Raw genomic sequence first — 19,337 nt, 5'->3', positions numbered from 1 at the left:
ACCATAGGTACCATCTTTTCTATGGGACCTGCTTCAAGAGTCAGTGTGCCTTGTCTACAGGCTTCAGGGAAGCTTTATTTTCTAGTGAAGGACAGTATTTTTCCTCTCACTGTGTAATAAGATACTATCATGCCTACAGACACAATAAATTTATCCCAAAGTTTACTGAACTCCACCCTTACTAGTTAAGAATAGACACAGATCATACTTCAAAAATAATGTCTATGTTCCTTTGGGGCCCTTCGTATTACTAGCTCTTATTTTTAAAAACTAGTTTAGAATCTACCAAGAAATTATCTGTGCTTTACACACTGCAAACGAGTGTAACTTTTGGCTTAAGAAATAGAGATGTGGGGCGCCTAACTTTGGCTTCACAATCCGGGAGTTCAAACCCCGCATTGGGCTCCGTGCTAATAGCTCAGAGCCTGAAGTCTGCTTCGGATTCTGTGTCTCCCTCTCTCTCTGACCCTCCCCTGCTCACGCTCTGTCTCCCCCTCTCTCTCTCAAAAAATAAACAAACATTAAAAAAATTTTTTTAAAGAAAGAAAGAAAGAAGGAAAGAAGGAAAGAAGGAAAGAAAGAAAGAACGAAAGAACGAAAGAAAGAAAGAAAGAAAGAAAGAAAGAAAGAAAGAAAGAAAGAAAGATGCACATATACTCCACCACTGTGGAAGCCCCTACACCCCTCTGTAGACTGCATACTTCAAGAAGAAAAGTCTCATTCTTGGTTAAAGCCGTACTTAGTAGCCTGAGCAGCACCCTTGCCAGTCAACATTAAACTAAACCAAGAATGTGACTGGCGTGGAATTTCTTCTTTATTTTACCAGCATTCTTGATGCTTTTACTTTTTTCTTTTCAGTGCTTTCCCACTGCCCCCGGAGTTTCCTTGTTCCTATGCCGCAGTCACGGGCAGGGGTCATTTTTACTGTGCTAATTTCCAGCCTTCCAGTCACACTTTGAACAAAATATATAGGATGTGTAGCTCTACCCACTCTGTTCCCAGACAAGAATTGCGAAGATGGGCTAGAAGAGCTTCCATCATGCATTCTGCAGTGTGAACCAGTAAAAACAAAAAAGGGAGAGGGGGGAGGGAGTGGAAGGGGGGAGGCAGAAGGGAAGAGAAGCCTCCATTTCTCATAAATCTATCAACCAGTGCTGATTACCTAGCATACTTAGGTGTGTACCAGCTGGGAGGTCTCTAGTTTATGATGTGCTCTTTTTTTTCCCCCTGACTAGCTAATATTAATGTCCTCACCAAGACTTCATTATAATGAAGAAATACATGCTAACAAGGTTAGGTTCACAATCACTAGAATTAACTTATAACAAACATTTCAGGGGCGCCTGGGTGGCTCAGTTAGTTAAGCATCTGACTTCAGTTCAGCTCATGATCTCGCTACTCATGGGTTTGAGCCCCCACGTGGGGCTCTGTACTGACAGCTCAGAGCCTAGAGCCTGTTTCTGATTCTGCCTCCCCCGCACCCCAAAATAAATAAATAAACATTAAAAACAAAACAAAAAAATTCAACTAATGGCATATTGTAATTTTTAGGTTCATTCCCATTTCCCTCCACCATAGGTTATATTTAATAGTAATTTTGACAGGTATCATTAGCATCCTACACTAAAATGTTAGTCTCTGAATACCCCATCCCCCCGTCACATATATTCAATAAGCACTTATTGAGGATCTATTATTTGCTTAGCCCCCATAACATCATCTCCACTTTCAATTCTTTCTCCAACAAGACAGCATTCAATCACCAGGTCCCACCTCTGGATGGCCATTTGGAGTGTTAAGTTAAAATGGTAACTGTCCCTCAGGTCTCAGCAGCAGACCCAGGGAAGAGGAGAAGAAAACCCTCAAGCACAAATGGCTGGTCCCCTCTCTGTTGGCCCAGCTGGCCTCACAGTAGTCCAGATTCCCAAGTTATAAACTTAAAGGGTCTTTTCTTGAACTATTAACCCTTCCCTAACTTCTTGGGAGATCTCAAATACAAATCTGAGAAACAATTCACATGAAGGCTTTTATATTATCACAATATACTTGAGTGACTTGAAATTTATTTACATTGTTCTGCTAATATTTAAAAAAAATGTTTGTTTTTTGTTTTTTGTTTTTTTGAGAGAGAGAGATAGAGAGCAAGCGGGGGAGGGGCAGAGAGAGAGCACCAGCCATGGAACGTAGAGCCCAGTAAGTAGCAGATCAGGGGAAAGTGTTCTTCCTGCCTCTGAGCTCCCTGCTCTGTTTGCTCCTTACTACCTCAAGAGAAACGTGCCTTTCTACTTGCTCTTGGCTCACATTCTCAGACTAAACTATAAACCTTTAAAAATTATCACCACAGGGGCTTCTGGGTGGCTCAGTCAGTTGAGCGTCCAACTTTGGCTCAAGTCACGATCAAAGGTTTGTGGGTTCAAGCCCCGCATCCAGCTCTGTGCTGACAGGTTACTCAGAGCCTGGAGCCTGCTTCCGGTTCTGTGTCTCCTTCTCACCTCTGTCCCTCCCTGTTCATGCTCTGTCTCTCGAAAATAAATAAATGTTAAAAAAAAAATAATTAAAAAAATTATCACTACAAAATAGAATTGCATTCACTTTTAAAATGAAAATATTAAAGTATTATTTGCAAACTTTCATAACTGAAATCTATTTCAACCACCAGTGTCTATCCCAAAATTTTTTTCTTGATGTACAAGTATGGTTAGTTTTAAAATATATTTAATATGCTAGACCTAGAAACTTGGTATCTTCAGAATTTTCATTCAATGCTTGATGTTTTTGGACTTGTCATGAAAATACAAAATCACATGCAAAATAGACTTGAAAAAACATCAGAGCCTAGCAAGCAAGGAATAAAACTCTTCAATATGCTGAGTTGTTAAGTACAATTTCGTTTAAAAAAAAATCCAACTTGTGCCCTGGTGGTGAAAATCTCTACCTTTGTAATTTGATCCTAATGTGCATACTAATCATTTGTGCTACAAAGTCAACTTCAACATGGCCATTTTCTTCACCCTTTCCTTTCTTAGTGCTCTCCAGAGCCTTGTTGGTACTCAGTATTAAATAATACCTGCATCAATTACATTAACCCTTTTGGAGGCCATGGATCTCCAAAGACTGACTAAATAAACATATATTCTTTATTTAAAACTACATTCTCAAGAATCTGAGTGATGGGGGTGGGGGGTGCGTCTGGGTGACTCAGTCAGTTAAGTGTCCAACCCTTGACTTCGGCTCAGGTCATGAGCTCATGTTCGTGAGTTTGAACCCCACATTGGGCTCTGCCTTAACAGTGCAAATTTTGCTTGGGATTCTTTCTCTCTCTCTCGCTCTCGTTCTCTCTCTGCCCCTCCCCTGCTCACACTCTCTCTCAAAATAAATAAATAAACTTAAAAAAAAAAAGAATCTGAGTTCTGGGGAAAAGGACACCATTATAGTCACATTTAGTAAACTTACTGCCATGACAGTCTTTTCAGACTTACAATTTTAGAAGAAACTGTACAAGGGCCCAAGAGGAAATGCACAGCAGTTAAGGGTCCCTAGAGCCTGAGATTTATAACCACCACTTAACACAGACCACAGACTCTGCTCCAAACTGTCACCCCGGACCTCTAGTTTGGGGTGCATTGATTTAAAACCAACACCCTCCCCTACCCACACACACACACACACACACTTTATTTTTTTTTTCAATATATGAAATTTGTTAAATTGGTTTCCATACAACACCCAGTGCTCATCCCAAAAGGTGCCCTCCTCAATACCCATCACCCACCCTCCCCTCCCTCCCACCCCCCATCAACCCTCAGTTTGTTCTCAGTTTTTAAGAGTCTCTTATGCTTTGGCTCTCTCTCCCACTCTAACCTCTTTTTTTTTTCTTTTTCTTTTTTTGCTTCCCCTCCCCCATGGGTTTCTGTTCTCAGGATCCACATAAGAGTGAAAACATGGTATCTGTCTTTCTCTGTATGGCTTATTTCACTTAGCATAACACTCTCCAGTTCCATCCACGTTGCTACAAAGGGCCATATTTCATTCTTTCTCATTGCCACGTAGTACTCCATTGACACACACACAACTTTAAAGCGAGGGTAAACAGTACACGCAAACTCTGACTCTAGGTGACAGAAAAGTGGTGTCTGAGGTACATTTAAATACTATTCTAATGTAGTAGTCTTCAGTCCAGCAGAGGAAAAGGAAAGTAGTGCAGTAGGAAATGTACATGCTTTGAACTCCTACAGGCTTTACTCTTGGGGGAACTTGGGCAAACTGCCTATGCTTTCGTGGCTTCAGCTTTCTAATCTGTAAAATGGGGCTAACACTGGTACCCCTCTGAGAGTTGTGAGAATAAAATGAAATTTATTATGAGAGTAGATAGGGAATAAGCAGTCATTACTCATTCCCTAGTTGTCTGCCGTCCTTTTTCATGCCTTTTCCTTCCTCTCAGAGATCACCCATCCCAAAAGCATCTCTGTGTATCCACATGACTTAAAGCATTATCTGAAATCCAGTTCTGGGTCTTCCATTGCCTATGGGAAATTGCTAGCTACATGGAGGTATCAAAACTCAGTTCACACAAAATTAAATTCATCTTTCCTTCCCCCACATACTACTCTCCATCTCTACTTGGGATGCCTATCAATTATAATACCCTTCTTCCATTACATGGCATTCTAAACTGGTTTTATGAGGGCATACCCAGATAAGTCAGGAAAGTCTATCCTATTTCAATTCTATAGTATCTCTTCTGCTTCCCATTTGAGAAACACTGGTCCAAGTTAGTGAACAGCTTCCTGGGTGCCATCTGTTTCCCTTTCTCCCAATTCAAGCACAGGCAAGACTGTCAGATTAATCTTCCTTAAGTCACGCTAAAAAACCCTCCATGGCTGCCTATGTCCTTTGCCTTCAAATATTAATGCCTTCCCTACATGTAACATCTCTTCTGTCTACTCTAGCCAGGTCTCCTTTCCATGCGGACATGGGACATGCAGTAAGTTAAAGGCTTCCTTGTCTTTCTGTTCAAGGTGTTCCTTTCATTGGAATGCCCCCCCACCTTTCTACTAAAATCTATCTACTCTCCCACTCTTTCTAAATCCCATTGTTCGGGGTACCTGGGTGGCTCAGTCGGTTAAGTGTCCGACTTTGGCTCAGGTCATGATCTTGTGATTTGTGAGTTCGAGCTCCACATCAGGCTCTGTGCTGACAGCTCGGAGCCTGAAGCCTGCTTTGGATTCTGTGCCTCCCTCTCTGCCCTTTCCCTGCTCCTGCTGTTTCTCTTTCTGTCTCAAAAAATAAGCAAACGTAAATAAATAAATAAATAAATAAATAAATAAATAAATAAATAAATAAAATCCCATCCTTCAAGGCTAGATCCAGGGTCATTTCAGGAAGCCCTCTCAACCAACTAGTCCATTCTTTCTTGGTTTCCCCATTCCCTAAATTCTTAAGCACCCAATTTAGCCTCTCGTTATTATTGCTGTTTATTTCAACCTTAGCACTCACCTTCCTGACACAATTTAAAATTTCTGAAAGTCAGGGTCACTTTTCCAAAACCCAAAGAGGATTCTTTTTAGGGGAGGCTTAATGGATACAAGGACATCTGCCAGATTTAGTTTCCATTAATATCATAATGTCTGAGATATTTTCACAGATTGTGCAATTTGCTATAAGCCTATGAGATAGGTTTTATTATTGTTCCCATTCTACATCTAGGAAAAGTGAGGCACCAAATGTTAAAGAATGTGGCCCAAATAACCCAGCTGGTGACAGAGCTGAGATTCAAACCCATGTCGTCTGGCTATGCAGTCCACACTCCACAATCAGTATAAGATGGTGTTCAATTCTATGGATTCTAACAGCCCTGTAGAGTAACACAACAGAAAGGATGTCTTACAAGGAAGGTAGAAGGCCACTTACACATTAAGGACGGGATCATTAAGGGCGGGATGGAAAATGAGACACATACAATAGTCTAAGTACAACTGAATTTTATACTAAAAAAGAAATTTTACACCAAAACTATTTTGCTTAAAATTAAACTCTTTTGCTATTATAAATAATGCTAAATGGAAAGATTCTTGCATATAGCATTTACTGTACATTTAGATTGCTAAATAAGGGATGTCAACTGCTTTTTATGGCTTTTAATGTATGTCATCAAACAATGTCCCAAGAGAGTCATTCCAATTTATTCAGCGAATCAATAAAGTACACTTGAGTCAAAACCACATGAGCAATTAATATTCTGTTAACTTTTACCAAAGTTGCAGGTGTAAGAGTGTCTCTGTGCTTTCAGTTAATTTGATTATCAGCAAAATTGAACACATTTACATATTAGTTTACTATTTCCTCTTCTGTAAATGAGCTATTTGTTGCATTTTTTTATGAGCTCTTTATATCATAGATATTCTAAAGAATGATGTGAATCTTCAGTTTTATTATTGTTTATACAAAAAAAAAAGAAAGAAATTAAACAGGAGGGGGAAAAAGAAAGAAAAAAAGATACTCTCTTTTTTTCCTTCTCTATCCTAGCATATCCCACTCAGTATTATGACTCCTTAAGTGCATCAGGGAGGGGTGAGAAGAATAGAAAGGAAAAAGAAAATTTGGGGGAAGATACATGAGTACCAAATAGAGATAAATACACACAGAAGTGAGAGGTTAGAAGAGGCAGAAAAGAAATTGAGAGCTACAGGAAGAGGTTAAACTAACCCACAAGATTCTTTTGGGGATCACTAACTGTGAGAATATTAATTAGCTACTTAACCATGATCCCAACCTTAAATGGTCTTCTTTATCCTGAAGCTCAGAACAGGAAACAGGCAGTAGGGTGGGGGAAAGAGCTAAACGAGGACTTCCGTAGTGGCTTGAGCAGTATTACTGGGAGAACAGGAAGATAATTGTGTGACTTTCAGCTCTGAACTGTGAAAAGTCTTATAATGGAGCTATAAGCAAAATGTTAGGAAACACTGCAGAGGTGTGACTTTATAGGCAGAAGAAAAATAGCAAAACTATGTAACAGGTACTATTGGCGGACTGTGGAGTCACCATCCCTACCCTCCGCACCGCTGTTGGCGTTCTAATTTTGTTCTGGTGTTGCCCCGCCCTCCACTGGACTCAGGGAAATCCTGGTTAGTCTAAGCCAATTACAGGGTTCTTTGCCTCTCCCTTACTAGAAATTGTCTAGGGATGAGTATGCGGCCCTCCGTAACTTCTACTAAAGGAAAACCCCTGGAAGTTGTCAGCTCAGCAAAAGAAGGCACAAAGAGCCACATGCATCTTGGAATCCTGAGGGCAAATAGGTGAGAAGTGGTCATCCTTAAAATTATTAAAAAAAAAAAAAAAAAAAAAAAGCAAAGAAAAAACTCAGGTCCTTGGTGACATCATCAAGCCACTAAAGTAACCAACCCAGAAGCCACTGTACCTCTCACCTTATGTGAGATTAACCCTTTAGTGTTTTAGCTATTTAGAGTTAAGGTTTCTTTATTTCTTACAGCTGAATCACTTTAAGAAGTTCATAATGAAAAATCTTACAGGATCATTATCATCATCACATGCTACAGAAAAAAGCAAACTTTTATACCTTCACTGCTACTTCAACATCTAGAAATAACCATCTATTTTCAATTTTTATTTTTGTTTGCTATTTTATTTTACATTATACAAATGTATCCAGAAATCAAACACTTACTGTTTAACAATTTTCAGTATATATGGCAACTTTAAATATTAGACTAAAAATGGCTCTTTTTTTGTTTGTTTGTTTGTTTTTAAAAATGGCTCTTTTTAATAAGATTTTTATTTTATTTTTTCTGAGAGATAGAAAGAGAGCATGAACACAGGAGCGGCAGAGAGAGAAAGATCCAAGCAGGCTCCATGTTGTCAGTGCAGAGCCCAATGTGAGGCTCGACTCATGAGCCATGAGACCATGGCCTGATCTCATGGCAACCAAGAGAGGGACACTTAAACCTACTGAGCCACCCAGGCACCCCAGACTAAAAATGGCCTTTAACAATTTCCTTACTAAATAAGTGTCTAAATAGTTGGTTGTAGGATGTTGTAGAAAACAGCTAAAAAGAGTAATATTATTTTTACACAAAAAATAAATTCCAGTGGTTTATCAATTGTTTTTTGAGTAAATCCTATTACACAACTGATACGAAATCAAAAAGAGTCTATCAAAGGAAAAAAAAAAACTAAGGGGTGCCTGGGTGGCTCAGTTGGTTGAGCGTCCGACTTCAGCTCAGGTCATGATCTCACAGTTCCATGACTTCGAGCCCCGCATCGGGCTTTGTGCTGACAGCTCACAGCCTGGAGCGTGCTTCAGAGTCTGTGTCTCCCTCTCTCTCTGCTCCTCTCCCCTGGCACTCTGTCTCTCTCTCTCTTTCAAAAATAAATAAACATTAAAAAATAAAAATAAATAAAATAAGACCCCCCACCACCACTAAGTATATTAAAAGATACTGAAAAATGCAAATTACCTTCAAAAATCACCTTTTGAAAAGAGTACCAAGTTTGATACAATGCATAAATTCAAAATTGGAGTATAATGCTATGCTATATTCCAAATACATGAGAAAACAAAAAGTACTAAAAGGGAAAAAATATTACCGTGCCAGAAACTTCAACCATTTCCAGAGTGAATTCCCACAGTAGAAATAACAATGCCTCTCTAATGACTGAAGTTTTCACCAGTCCAAACACTTTTTCTTTATAACACTATACATAAAGTCCCATCCATTTGTGCCTGCTATAAAAACGTCAGCACTGTAAATCCAACTGGTCCATTATTTGAGTGGACCAGTCTTTTCCCATCCACCTTGACCTAGGAATTTGCACCACACCTCTGTAAGTCTGCTTGCTTCACACCTGAGATATACACCTGCAACAAACAAGCCGCTTAAGAATGTTGCTGAAGATGCTGAGAACCTTCTTTGAAAGTATTCAACCCGTTAAAAAATTTTTTTGTATTGAATTTTAAAACATCAGAATTACTAAGGTAGGAGTTCATCCACATCCATCCATGGAAAGAGAACGTTTGTTAATTTGTTCAAACATTCCCTGAGCACCTATCATGTACCAGGGACCAGCCTAGCATAGAGAATTACAGCAATGAACAAAACAGACATGGTCCTGCTCTTTGTCAGCTCAGTCTAGACCAGGGGTCAGCAAACATTTTCTGTAAAAGGCCACAGGGTAAATATTTACACTTGTGGGCCAGAAAGTCTCTGTCACAACTAACTACTCAAGCTTGCCATAGCATGAAGGCAGCCACAGACAATATATAAACGAATAAACGGGATCAGGTCCAAAAAAACTTTGGGACAGGGGCGCCTGAGTGGCCAAGTTGGTTAAGTTTCTGACTCTTGGTTTTGGCTCAGGTCATGATCTCATGGCTTTGTGGGTTCAAGTCCCACATTGGGCTCTAATGTTGACAGCACAGAGCCTGCCTGGGATTCTCTCTCTCCCTGCACCCACCCCCACCCCCGCCCACTCATGCTATGCTGTCTCTGTATCTCTCTCAAAATAAGTAAATAAACTTAAAAAAAACAAACAGCTTTGTGGACAATTAAAAGTCAAATTTCATACAACTTTTACTAAATAAATTTATCATGGATTGACCTTTTTTATTAAATATATATTATACATATTTGCATATATATGCATAAATACATACACACACACTATTTTGAGCATTCTTAGCTTGCAAGCCATATAAAAACAGGTAGTTGGCCCAATTTGGTCCATGGGCTATAGTTTTGCCAATGGACCAGACAATATCAACTGTATAATTATTTATTGCTTTAAGCACTCAAAGGGAAAATACATAAGGCTATGAGAATTTAATAAGGAGACATGGCATGGTTTGAAGCATCAAGGGAGGATTTTCCAAAGAACTGAACTGACTTTAAGGCTGGAAGTTTAAAGGATGAGTAGCAGCCCGCCAAAGGCCAGGGAGAAAACGGTCTTCCAGACAAGTGAATAGCAGGTGGAAAAAGTCCTAAAAGGAGAAGGAATACAATCTACTGAAGACTCTGTGAGATTGGACCACAAAGAATAAGGAGAAACATGGCAGGAGAGCACAACGACACAGGAGAGACGGAGACCAGCCCACAAAGACTTTGTTGGCTAAGGTCAGAGATTCTGGCCTTTGTCCTAAAACCAACTGGAAACCATTAAAGGGTTTCAAGTAGCACAGGGACACAATCAGCTTTGGATTTTTTTTTTTTTTCAACGTTTATTTATTTTTGGGACAGAGAGAGACAGAGCATGAACGGGGGAGGGGCAGAGAGAGAGGGAGACACAGAATCGGAAACAGGCTCCAGGCTCTGAGCCATCAGCCCAGAGCCCAACGCGGGGCTCGAACTCACGGACCGCGAGATCGTGACCTGGCTGAAGTCGGACGCTCAACCGACTGCGCCACCCAGGCGCCCCAGCTTTGGATTTTTTAAAGATCACTAAGACTGAAATATGGAGAAAAATTTGAAGGGAGCATGAATAATACATGGAGATCCAGGAGAGAGTTTCTGGCCAGAGATGACGGAGGCTTAGACTGTGGTGGTGGCAGTAGAATTTAGAAGGTAAAATAAGCAAAATGTGGTCACAAGATACGGAAGAATGACAGGTGGGCTCCTGCACATCTCAGGTTTCCAGTTTCCACACCAGGATACTGGTATCACTCAGCGAACCAGAGATACTGAAAAAGACATATGTATGTGTGCAGATTTTGAGTTCAGTTTCTGACATGCTGAGTTTGAGTTGCTTGTAAGATATTCTAGTGGAAATGCTAAGTAGTCCGTTGGATATTAGGATCAGAGGCCAGGACAGAGTTTCTTCCAATTGAGTAATTCAGTTTGGGAATTGTCAGCATACAGATTGTAACTGAAACCATAAGAGGAGATGCAATTACCTAAAGAAAGGGTATGTTCGCAGTGGTTTTCAACCTTGGCAGCACAGGAGAATTATCAGAGGAACTTTAAAATTTTTGGTGCCCAGGCAGTGATCTTGAACCAATGAAATCAGAATCTCGGGGAGTAGGACCCAGGCATCACTGTTTTTTAAAGTTCTCTAAGCGTTTCCAATGTACAGCTAAGGTTGCAAAGATAGGACTTAAAACATTAAGAATTAACTATACTACAGAAAGATCAAGAGATTAAGAGACTAGTTTCTAGTCCCAACTACCTGATAATGGATTTCTCTGACCTCAGAGTACTTCATAGCTCTAAATTATAGTTTAGCTCAACAGGAAAGTGAGATAATAGCACTGGTTTATCTCTACTATCCCCCAAAGTCCCAAAAATCGGGGCCAAAGTTACAAAATGGAAATATTTCTTTCTTCTTGGAAGGTAGGAGAGGAAGGGTAGAGGGATATATAGAAAAATAGCTATTAACCAATCACCAGAATATACAATGTGTTGTTATAAATATCCTCCCAAGCCAATAACACTTCTAAATGATAGGATTAACACATCAAATAGTATTTGATAGTATTTGTCAAGTCTGAGAACAGTCTAGCTAGACTAGTTTTGCTATATTATATGATGTTGTTCCACAGACAGGAACAGCAGGAAGTTCAAAATGGTGGCATGAATTCAACTTGGAAATTCCTTAATTCAAAATTTTATGGAGTGGATCTTTTCTAAAGATAGAGTGAGCTGCAATTTAAGATTTAGGAAGTGTGCATGTGAAAACTGAGAAACACAGGATTGCAATCCAGAAGACCAGGGTTAAAGTTTGGATCTGTTGCTCAGGAGCTCTGACTTCAACCAAGGTTTCCTAAACTCCAAGTCTCAATTTCCTTAGCTGTAAAATGAAAGTACAGTCAACTTCAGAGTTACCATAGAAATTAAAACTTGAAAATGGCTGTGGAAAATAGCTATACAAAAAGCATTACCATTTTTACAGTATTTTCCGATTTTGACATTCTTTGGTTTACATATTTTGAGGAGTGGATCAAAGAAGAAGAAAAAGAAGAAGAAGAAAGAAGAAGAAAAAACTGTCCTCATGCCATGACTTTTTTTTCTTTTGACAGAGAGCGAGAGAGAGAGCATGAGCAGGGGAGGGGCAGAAAGAGAAGAAGGGAGGGAGAATTCCAAGCAGGCTCCACACTGTCAGCATACAGCCTGATGCGGGGCTCCAATTCACCAACAGTGAGATCATGACCTGAGCCAAAACCAAGAATTGGCCACTTAACCGACTGAGCCACCCAGGTGCCCCCCATGCCATGACTTTTTTTTTTTCATCCCGGTCAGACCAAGTCTGCTTTGCTGGACATATTTTAATGGAACAACTTAGTTTCTGTTGGGAAATCCCACTACACTCTTCAAATGCCATTTTTACCATCTGACTTTAAATTCCACAAAGCAGACAGAAACTACAGGGTTATTAAAATCTGTTAAGGAACAGTTAACACACTCAAAAGTTAACCAGTGTTAGTGAAGCACTTGACTGTTTTTCATCACTCCCCAGACAAGATTTAAGAGCTAGAGAAAGACAGTTAAATTTATAGCTCTCTATTTGAGGACCATGAAACACGACAGTAGACAAGTACAATTCCTCCTCAAGTCAGACAAGGGGTGGTTTGTTCAACCAGAAAGATTCTCCTCCATCCTTCTCACAGTTTCTAAGGTTAGAACCAAAGGACACAGCACTTCAGAGCACTTGCAAATCTCCTGGCCTCCGAAGCACTGCTGTGAGAAATAATGATCTAGCCATTAACGACAAAGACTTACAGCAATTTGCTAAGTAATCTTTGGAAAGCCTGCTTCATTCAAACTGGTTTGTCAATGGGAAAGAACATTTCATAAATCTGAAGATTTACAAGTGAACTTTGAAGTTTAACATTACAAGAATAGAAATTATGTCAGGTTATAACAGAACAAACGAATTATGGAGAGTTGGGAATAAATTTTAAGAGTCTTAGGGAAGATTAGTGCTTGTAAAAAGAAACTCAAGACTATCTCACTTTTATGTTCCCTTCAAAGAGATTTTTAGGCAAAGGCTATCAGGGGTTGGCTTGTTTTGAGTAGTTTCTAATATCTGCAAATAACTTGTAGTGGTCACTAACAAAAATCGTAATTAAGAGTTCTATAAGTCCTTGACTCCGTACATATTCTTAAGATTCTTAGATGTACGTACCTAATACAGCACAAATTATTTTGCCAATAATTTGCTCCTTCAGCAATGAAATGTAAGTTAGTACAGAATGTGACACTTCTTTGATCTAAATCCTAAAACAGGATAATTGTTTCGATGGCAAATTATGATATCCAGACACTGACAAGAAAATGGAAATAACACCAGGACAGATTACAAGAGATGAAACAGTTGGGAAGACCATAAACTCTTTTATGAGAGTCTACAACATAGCAAGGGACTATAAGGAAAAATAAATTACATTTCAAAAGCGAATCCCTACTACAAAAAGGAAACGCACTATATTTACATTGATAAAACCTGCCAGGGCTTTAAAATTGCTGACGATACCACTGAGAAAAGCTAAGCTGAACCGCAGAGTACCCCGAAGCACGTTGTTTTGATGTGCTATGCAGGTTATCATTAGAGTTTGCAGACAAGCTTTTTAAAGATGTTACAGCCACTGCTCCAACTAAAATATAGGCACTGAGCAGAGCACCAGGAGAAAAGGAAAAGCCTGCTCAATTTTGCAAACTGATGGTACCATTGATAGAGTAGGAAGGAATGTAGGAAAGGCAGGTCAATTTTAACTTAAACAGTTTAAATTTGAGCTTCAAAGAGGATGGCTTGGTGGAATCAACCAGCCCAAGGAAGTCAAACAGCACATGGGTCGGGGCTGGACTCATATTTAATGTTACTTGCCAGCCAGATGTTCAAATGTGTGTAGATACATTCTGTTTATCGACTACTGCTAAGCAACTATTCTGCACAAGGTATGGTGAGGCACTGCAATGGATACAAAGATGGAGAAAACAAAACAAAAGCAGTTCCTATACTCAAGAAGCTTACAATCCAGTAGAAAGGATGAAAGAAACACATTCTGCCTAAAAATACAATCAATCGAGGCCTCTAACACAGGTTCAAAGTGATGTGAAGTTGCATCCCTGTTTTGTTTCAACACAACACAGACAGACATGATATTATTCTAAAACCAAGGATACTCCTGAAAGGGGCGTTAAAATGCCAGCAGATTGGTAACATTTCACAAATGAAGAACAAAGCCAAAATATCAAATTAAAAAAAAAAAAATGACAAGCTCTTTGGCACAAAACCTGCTCCTCAATGCTCCACTGAACACTACAAGTCCCTAAAGCTGAACTTAAAGGCATGTGACAGCTGCCAATTGGTTATAGGAATCTACAGGAAAAAAAAAAAAATGCACCCCTCAGGGTGCATGACATACATCTTGTCTGTAGAACATGGCATGAAGGAAGCAGTGGCTGCAAGAGGAGGAAACAGCAAAGAAAATGCATGTGACAGACAGCACTCCGAAAAGTAAGATGTGGAGCTAGCCAAATTCAAGACCTGTGATTAAAGCAGAGTTTTGGTCCAGCATCCATCCCTCCCAATTTTAACTGCTCAAGCCATCCATAAACTATCAATAATTTCCTGTCTTAAAGGCATTCCACCACCAAAAGAAGATGTAAAGTAACCCAGTGCTTAAAAGAAAACAGTTTGAAACACCTTTTTTGGCGAAAATAATATGTAAGTAAATGTTAAATGAATAGCACTCAACTAGATTCCCCCCTCCCCCAAAACTCCCTAACCAGTTGAAAGGTATTGTGTAATCCCACATCTTTAACTGTTAATATGAAAACCCTGGTTTATCGACCGCTCCTTCCTAACATCACTACATGTAGTTTTATTTGTTATTCCAAACGAATGGGAAGGTTTAACTAACTAAACCGATCAGCCTGACCACGATCCTGGGCGGGTGGTGAGGGTGGAAAAAACACGGGTAAGCAAACACTCCAAAAAAGAACTGGACAAATAGGTTGGATACTTGATAAAACATAAATGTCCTCCATTCATCTGCAATTCTAGTCATTTTCTAACAGATCTCAGATTTTCAGAACAAGTATGCAGGTTATTTAAAACTGAGTTATATATAGTCATTTAGCAGCAGCAAAACACTTCTGGCATTACCACAGATGCTAGATCTCTGGAGGAATTTTTTTTTTCCAAACTAGCATTTTTCTTCACCAAAAACCAACCAGCCTTTATTTCTAAAAACAAGAGCCCTTGTCTCCCCCAAAACAAACAAATCAAAGACCACAGTTAAATTCTACGCTAATGAAACTGTGAGATTACATCCCATGCATTGTCAGAGCCTATTTTTCATACACCACCACCAGACAGTTTGATGCAGTATTCCTGATTGCTTTTTATCGTATTTGTAAATACACTCACTAATCCACTAAATTAGGTAATTTACAAACAGGTCCTCTCAGTTATTAGTGGCCAGCAGTCAAGTTCTATTACATTTGATCCTTATACAGTTGTCTAAACATTTCCATCCAGGTTAAGGGCTCGGATCGGCAAAGGGAGAGGGAGGTTAGCGAAATTTGGATGGGGGCAGGGTAGACGCTGGGAGAAATCTCTGCATCTCAGCCCTCAGCGACAACATTCAGCCAGTGCCCACAGAAAAACTAAATTCGGCACCTCTTCCTCCTGTTACACTGGCAACAAAGAGGGAGTTTCCGTAACGCTCCCGTCACCCACCAGGTGCCCAATCTCCTTCCCAGCCTAGTCTCAGCGCTCCCGCAGGGGCCTCGGTGTGCGGAGAGGCCGCGGTGCCCGGGGTCAAGGCACAAAGGGGGGATGGGGTGCAAGGCGAGCGGGTTGGATCTGGGACGTGGGCCGCGTAAGGGCTCCCGGACTCGCTTGAAACAGTTGAACCTGGTGTCGGGGGCGGCGGGCAAGAGAAAGGGACAGAATACCTAATGGAGCAGAAACTGGAAAGGGGTGAAGAAGGGTGAAGAGCCCGTGCTGGAGGTACTCCGCCACGGAGCACAGAAAACAGCCGGTGGATGGGCAAAGGGGAGACTCCAAGGAGATGGGAAGAGAGGCGCAAGGCCCAGAAGACGAGGGAACCGGGTGCCACCTGGGGCAGAGAGGAGGCGCCTGTGTTGCTTCTACCTGCAGGCGGGCGGGACGGGCCGCTCAGGTGTGACTGGGAAGAGGAGGCCAAGTCGGAGACGCGCCAGGGAGAGAGCTGGGGGGCTTACTAGGGGCCGCGCAGAGGTGGCTGCGAGACGACAGCCGCGGAGCCAGCGCGGGGGCACCTGCGGGACAGGCGCAAGGGAGAGGCGGGGGCGGGGGTCTCCGGAGTGCAGGGTGGGCTGAGGGAGGCTCTCGGGCGGCGGGATGCAGCAGGCACCAGCTGCGCGGCGCGGGGGAGGCATCCGGGCGGGCGGCCGGGAGGAGGGAGCCCCTCACCTGCGCGGCGGAGGAGGCGGAGCTGCAGCAGCCCATGGCGGGGCCGGAGGAGCCCGGAGGCGGCGCCGGGCGCGCAGCTACGCCCCGGAGCCCCTCGGCATGCGAGCCGGCGGGCGCCCGGGGAGGGCGCGGCCTGGCCCCGCACGGCTCGGCGGCGGCGGCGGCGGCTCGGGTGGCGGCGGGTACTCAGGAGGCGGCGCGGCTCGGGGCGGGCGCCGGCCACATCCCACGGCGGCGGCGGCGGCTGCGCGGCTCCTGCTCCGCTCCTGCTGCTGCAGCTGCTCCCCAGTGGAAAGGGGCGGGCGGCGGCGGCGGCGCCTCCCCCTGTCCCCCGCCTCCCGCCTCCCGCGCCCAGTCCCTCTCCCGCTCCCTCTCCCGGGCCGCCGCCTCCTCAGCGCCGCGCGCGTCTCCCATCAGACTCCCCGCCCCCAGTGCAGCGCCGAGCCGGCAGCCGGGCGGCGGCGGCCAAAACGAGGCCGGGCCTTTCGGCCCGACTCGGAGCCTGCGCAGTGCCGAGCCTATTTAGCGGTGGCACCGAGGCACAGCGCTGCCTCGGAACAAGAGGTCGCTCGGGGTTGAGGCTCGCAGGGGCTGAGCAGGCTCGCCGCTGAAATGGGGCCGGATTGCTTCCGGACGTGGGAGGCACGGGCGAGGCATGAGGAGTTGCTCGCTGTCCCCACTGGACGCGCCACCCGAAGACCGTAAAGGCATCTCACTGCCCCCACGGTTGCTTTTTAGCCAGAGGAAAGTGTACACAATAAACCTTCCCAGGAGAAGGAGTGAGTGATAGAAAACGGGAGAAACAAGCATCTGTTGCTACTGGCCCCATTTTGCTGATGAAACTGAACCTTGAAGGAAACAGCCTAATGAAATGCACCCCGAGTCGAAATTTTTATGAAGAGCCCAAAATAGGAAAAAGGCAACAAGTTCGCCAGGTCTCTCAGTACATAGCCATATTGGATCTGAACTAAGCTTTCTCACACAGGATAGTCCACAAAAAACAATAAACGAGTATTAAGTCATTCATATTAAAAATATTTACTGAGGACATAATAAGTTCCAGTCACTTACAGACACTGGGAATAAAGATAGTTTCTGCTCTCTTACAAGTCCCTGTGGCTAAATTAATACACTGTAGGGTAGCACCAAGTTAGAGTAGGCGTGGTCACTACCTTTAAGAAATTTACAACCCTGAGAGTCCTTGGGAAATAGTGTCAAATGAGAACGAACAGTTAAAAGCTGGTAGTAATAAGGGTACCTGGCAGGCGCAGTCAGTAGAACATGCAACTCTTGATCTTGGGGTCTTTTGAGTTCAAGTCCCAGGTTGTGTGTAGAGTTCACTTAAAAAAAAAAAAAAAAAAGGTGAAAAGAGGCAAGTGAAAATGTGGCAGGAATAAAACGTAAAGATCAGGTTTAATATTAAGAAAACCAAGTACCAGATGCCTTTTACATGTTTCATTTCATCCTCACAGACAGAATCAGAAAAGAAAAAAAAAAGTTGATTTGCAAAGATGTACAGGAATGAGACTCTAGAAGGCCTGACACGAATGAGAGACAGCAAATTTGAGAGATTACTCGAAGTCTAAGGGGAAAGAAACAGCACAGAAGTAAGCTGACCTTATGTGCATTGAAAGCAACGGAAAGTCGAAATAGGAACCTGGACACAGCTAAAGAAAAGGCCAGAGAAGAATTTCTGGTTGGTGTATTCCAATACTATTTCCTAGGTCTGTGACCGTGGATGAATCACCTTTCTAAACCTCTCTAATCTTCTGTGAAATGTTGATGATAAGATGACCAGGAAGTGTTGTTATCTAGATTAGATAAGAAACAGCTAGAAAGTGGAGCCACACTCAACAAGTACTGCTTGAGATCATCAAACACTTCCTTGACATTCTACCTTTGTTCTCTACCAATTTGATCAGAGGGTGCACCTTACTGCCAGGCTGGTGAATCCTAAGTGTGTTACCAGTAACCATCAGGCCATTATATAGAAGTGGAAAAAATAAAACTTTAAAGGCACTAGTCCCAATTCTGATTATAAACTTCGCAATTAGATTGTAAACTCCCTGAGAACAAGGGAAAGGATTTTCTCTTTTGTATTTCCCTCAGCTCTCTCAAATGTTTGTTGAATTATTCAATGCAGCCAGGAATAAAAAACCTTCCCTTGAGATTTTCCCTCAAAGCCTCAGAGTACATCTTGTTTTTAACTGAGGGAGGAGGCTGAAAGTAAAATTACAGTCTTAAACAAGAAGCCATCTGTCTTCCTTCTTTATAATCAAGGAAAGGGGAGTTGTTTCTCTTAGCAGAGTCAATATGGGAGCATTTCTCTCAGATTATAAAAATCTTTTTGGCTAGTGTAGTTATTCCATGTAGTAGCTAGTGCTTATTTTGTAATTAGAGCTGCAGAACAGATAAATACGTAACAGACCATGGCAGTGCTTCAGAAAAAAACGTATTTCACTTTCTTGGAGGTCCCTTTCCTAGATATGGATGATGGGTGAATATAATTGAAAGGGAGTACATTCCATTGTGCTTGACTGATATGAACTCGTTTTCCCTTTAAGGGTTAATGGAACTAGGAGTTCTAGGGTTCTGCAAGGTGCTTTGTAAACATACTAATTATGTATGTATGCACCATATATGCATATGAATGTGATGTTTTAAAATTATACCTCGTCATTAGCATAAGAGAAACTAACGGCTCCTGAATTGATATTCTGTACCTTCTAAGGAGAATCTCTTTCCCATCGCCTTCACCCCTAAAGAAGCCCCATAAAAGGAATGATATAGAGGGGGGCAAATTGCTGTTCCTTTTCACTTTCTCATAAACAAGCACGTTCAGCATTCAATGAAATTAAGCTACAGAAAATTCAGAAATCGCGAAAGGTCTTTTTTTTTTCTTGCCAGTGATCAAGGTACTGATCTCACCG

General features: G+C 42.0%; 1 protein-coding gene across 4 annotated transcripts in view; it reads right to left on the bottom strand.

Annotated features, from left to right (window-relative positions):
• The window catches only part of SLC44A1 (solute carrier family 44 member 1), a 202,892-nt gene extending 186,373 nt beyond the window's left edge, over nucleotides 1-16,519 (bottom strand). For 3 of the 4 annotated variants that reach the window (XM_047067383.1, XM_047067380.1, XM_047067366.1), the window contains exon 1: nucleotides 16,197-16,380. In XM_047067383.1, the coding sequence (XP_046923339.1) occupies nucleotides 16,197-16,373 (177 nt within the window). In that variant the 5' untranslated portion in view covers nucleotides 16,374-16,380. Of the gene's footprint in view, nucleotides 1-16,196; nucleotides 16,381-16,407 lie in introns of those variants that run through there. The other variant, XM_047067374.1, reaches the window with a different exon arrangement.
• Nucleotides 16,520-19,337: the final 2,818 nt, after the last annotated feature.

The sequence above is a fragment of the Lynx rufus genome, unplaced genomic scaffold (assembly GCF_022079265.1).
Source record: "Lynx rufus isolate CCGP_SWC_20201006 ecotype Redwood Valley unplaced genomic scaffold, mLynRuf1.p SCAF_10, whole genome shotgun sequence".
Lineage (NCBI taxonomy): Eukaryota > Metazoa > Chordata > Mammalia > Carnivora > Felidae > Lynx > Lynx rufus.
The sequence above is the reverse complement of the archived record's forward strand: the minus strand, read 5'-3'. Positions and strand labels throughout refer to the sequence as shown.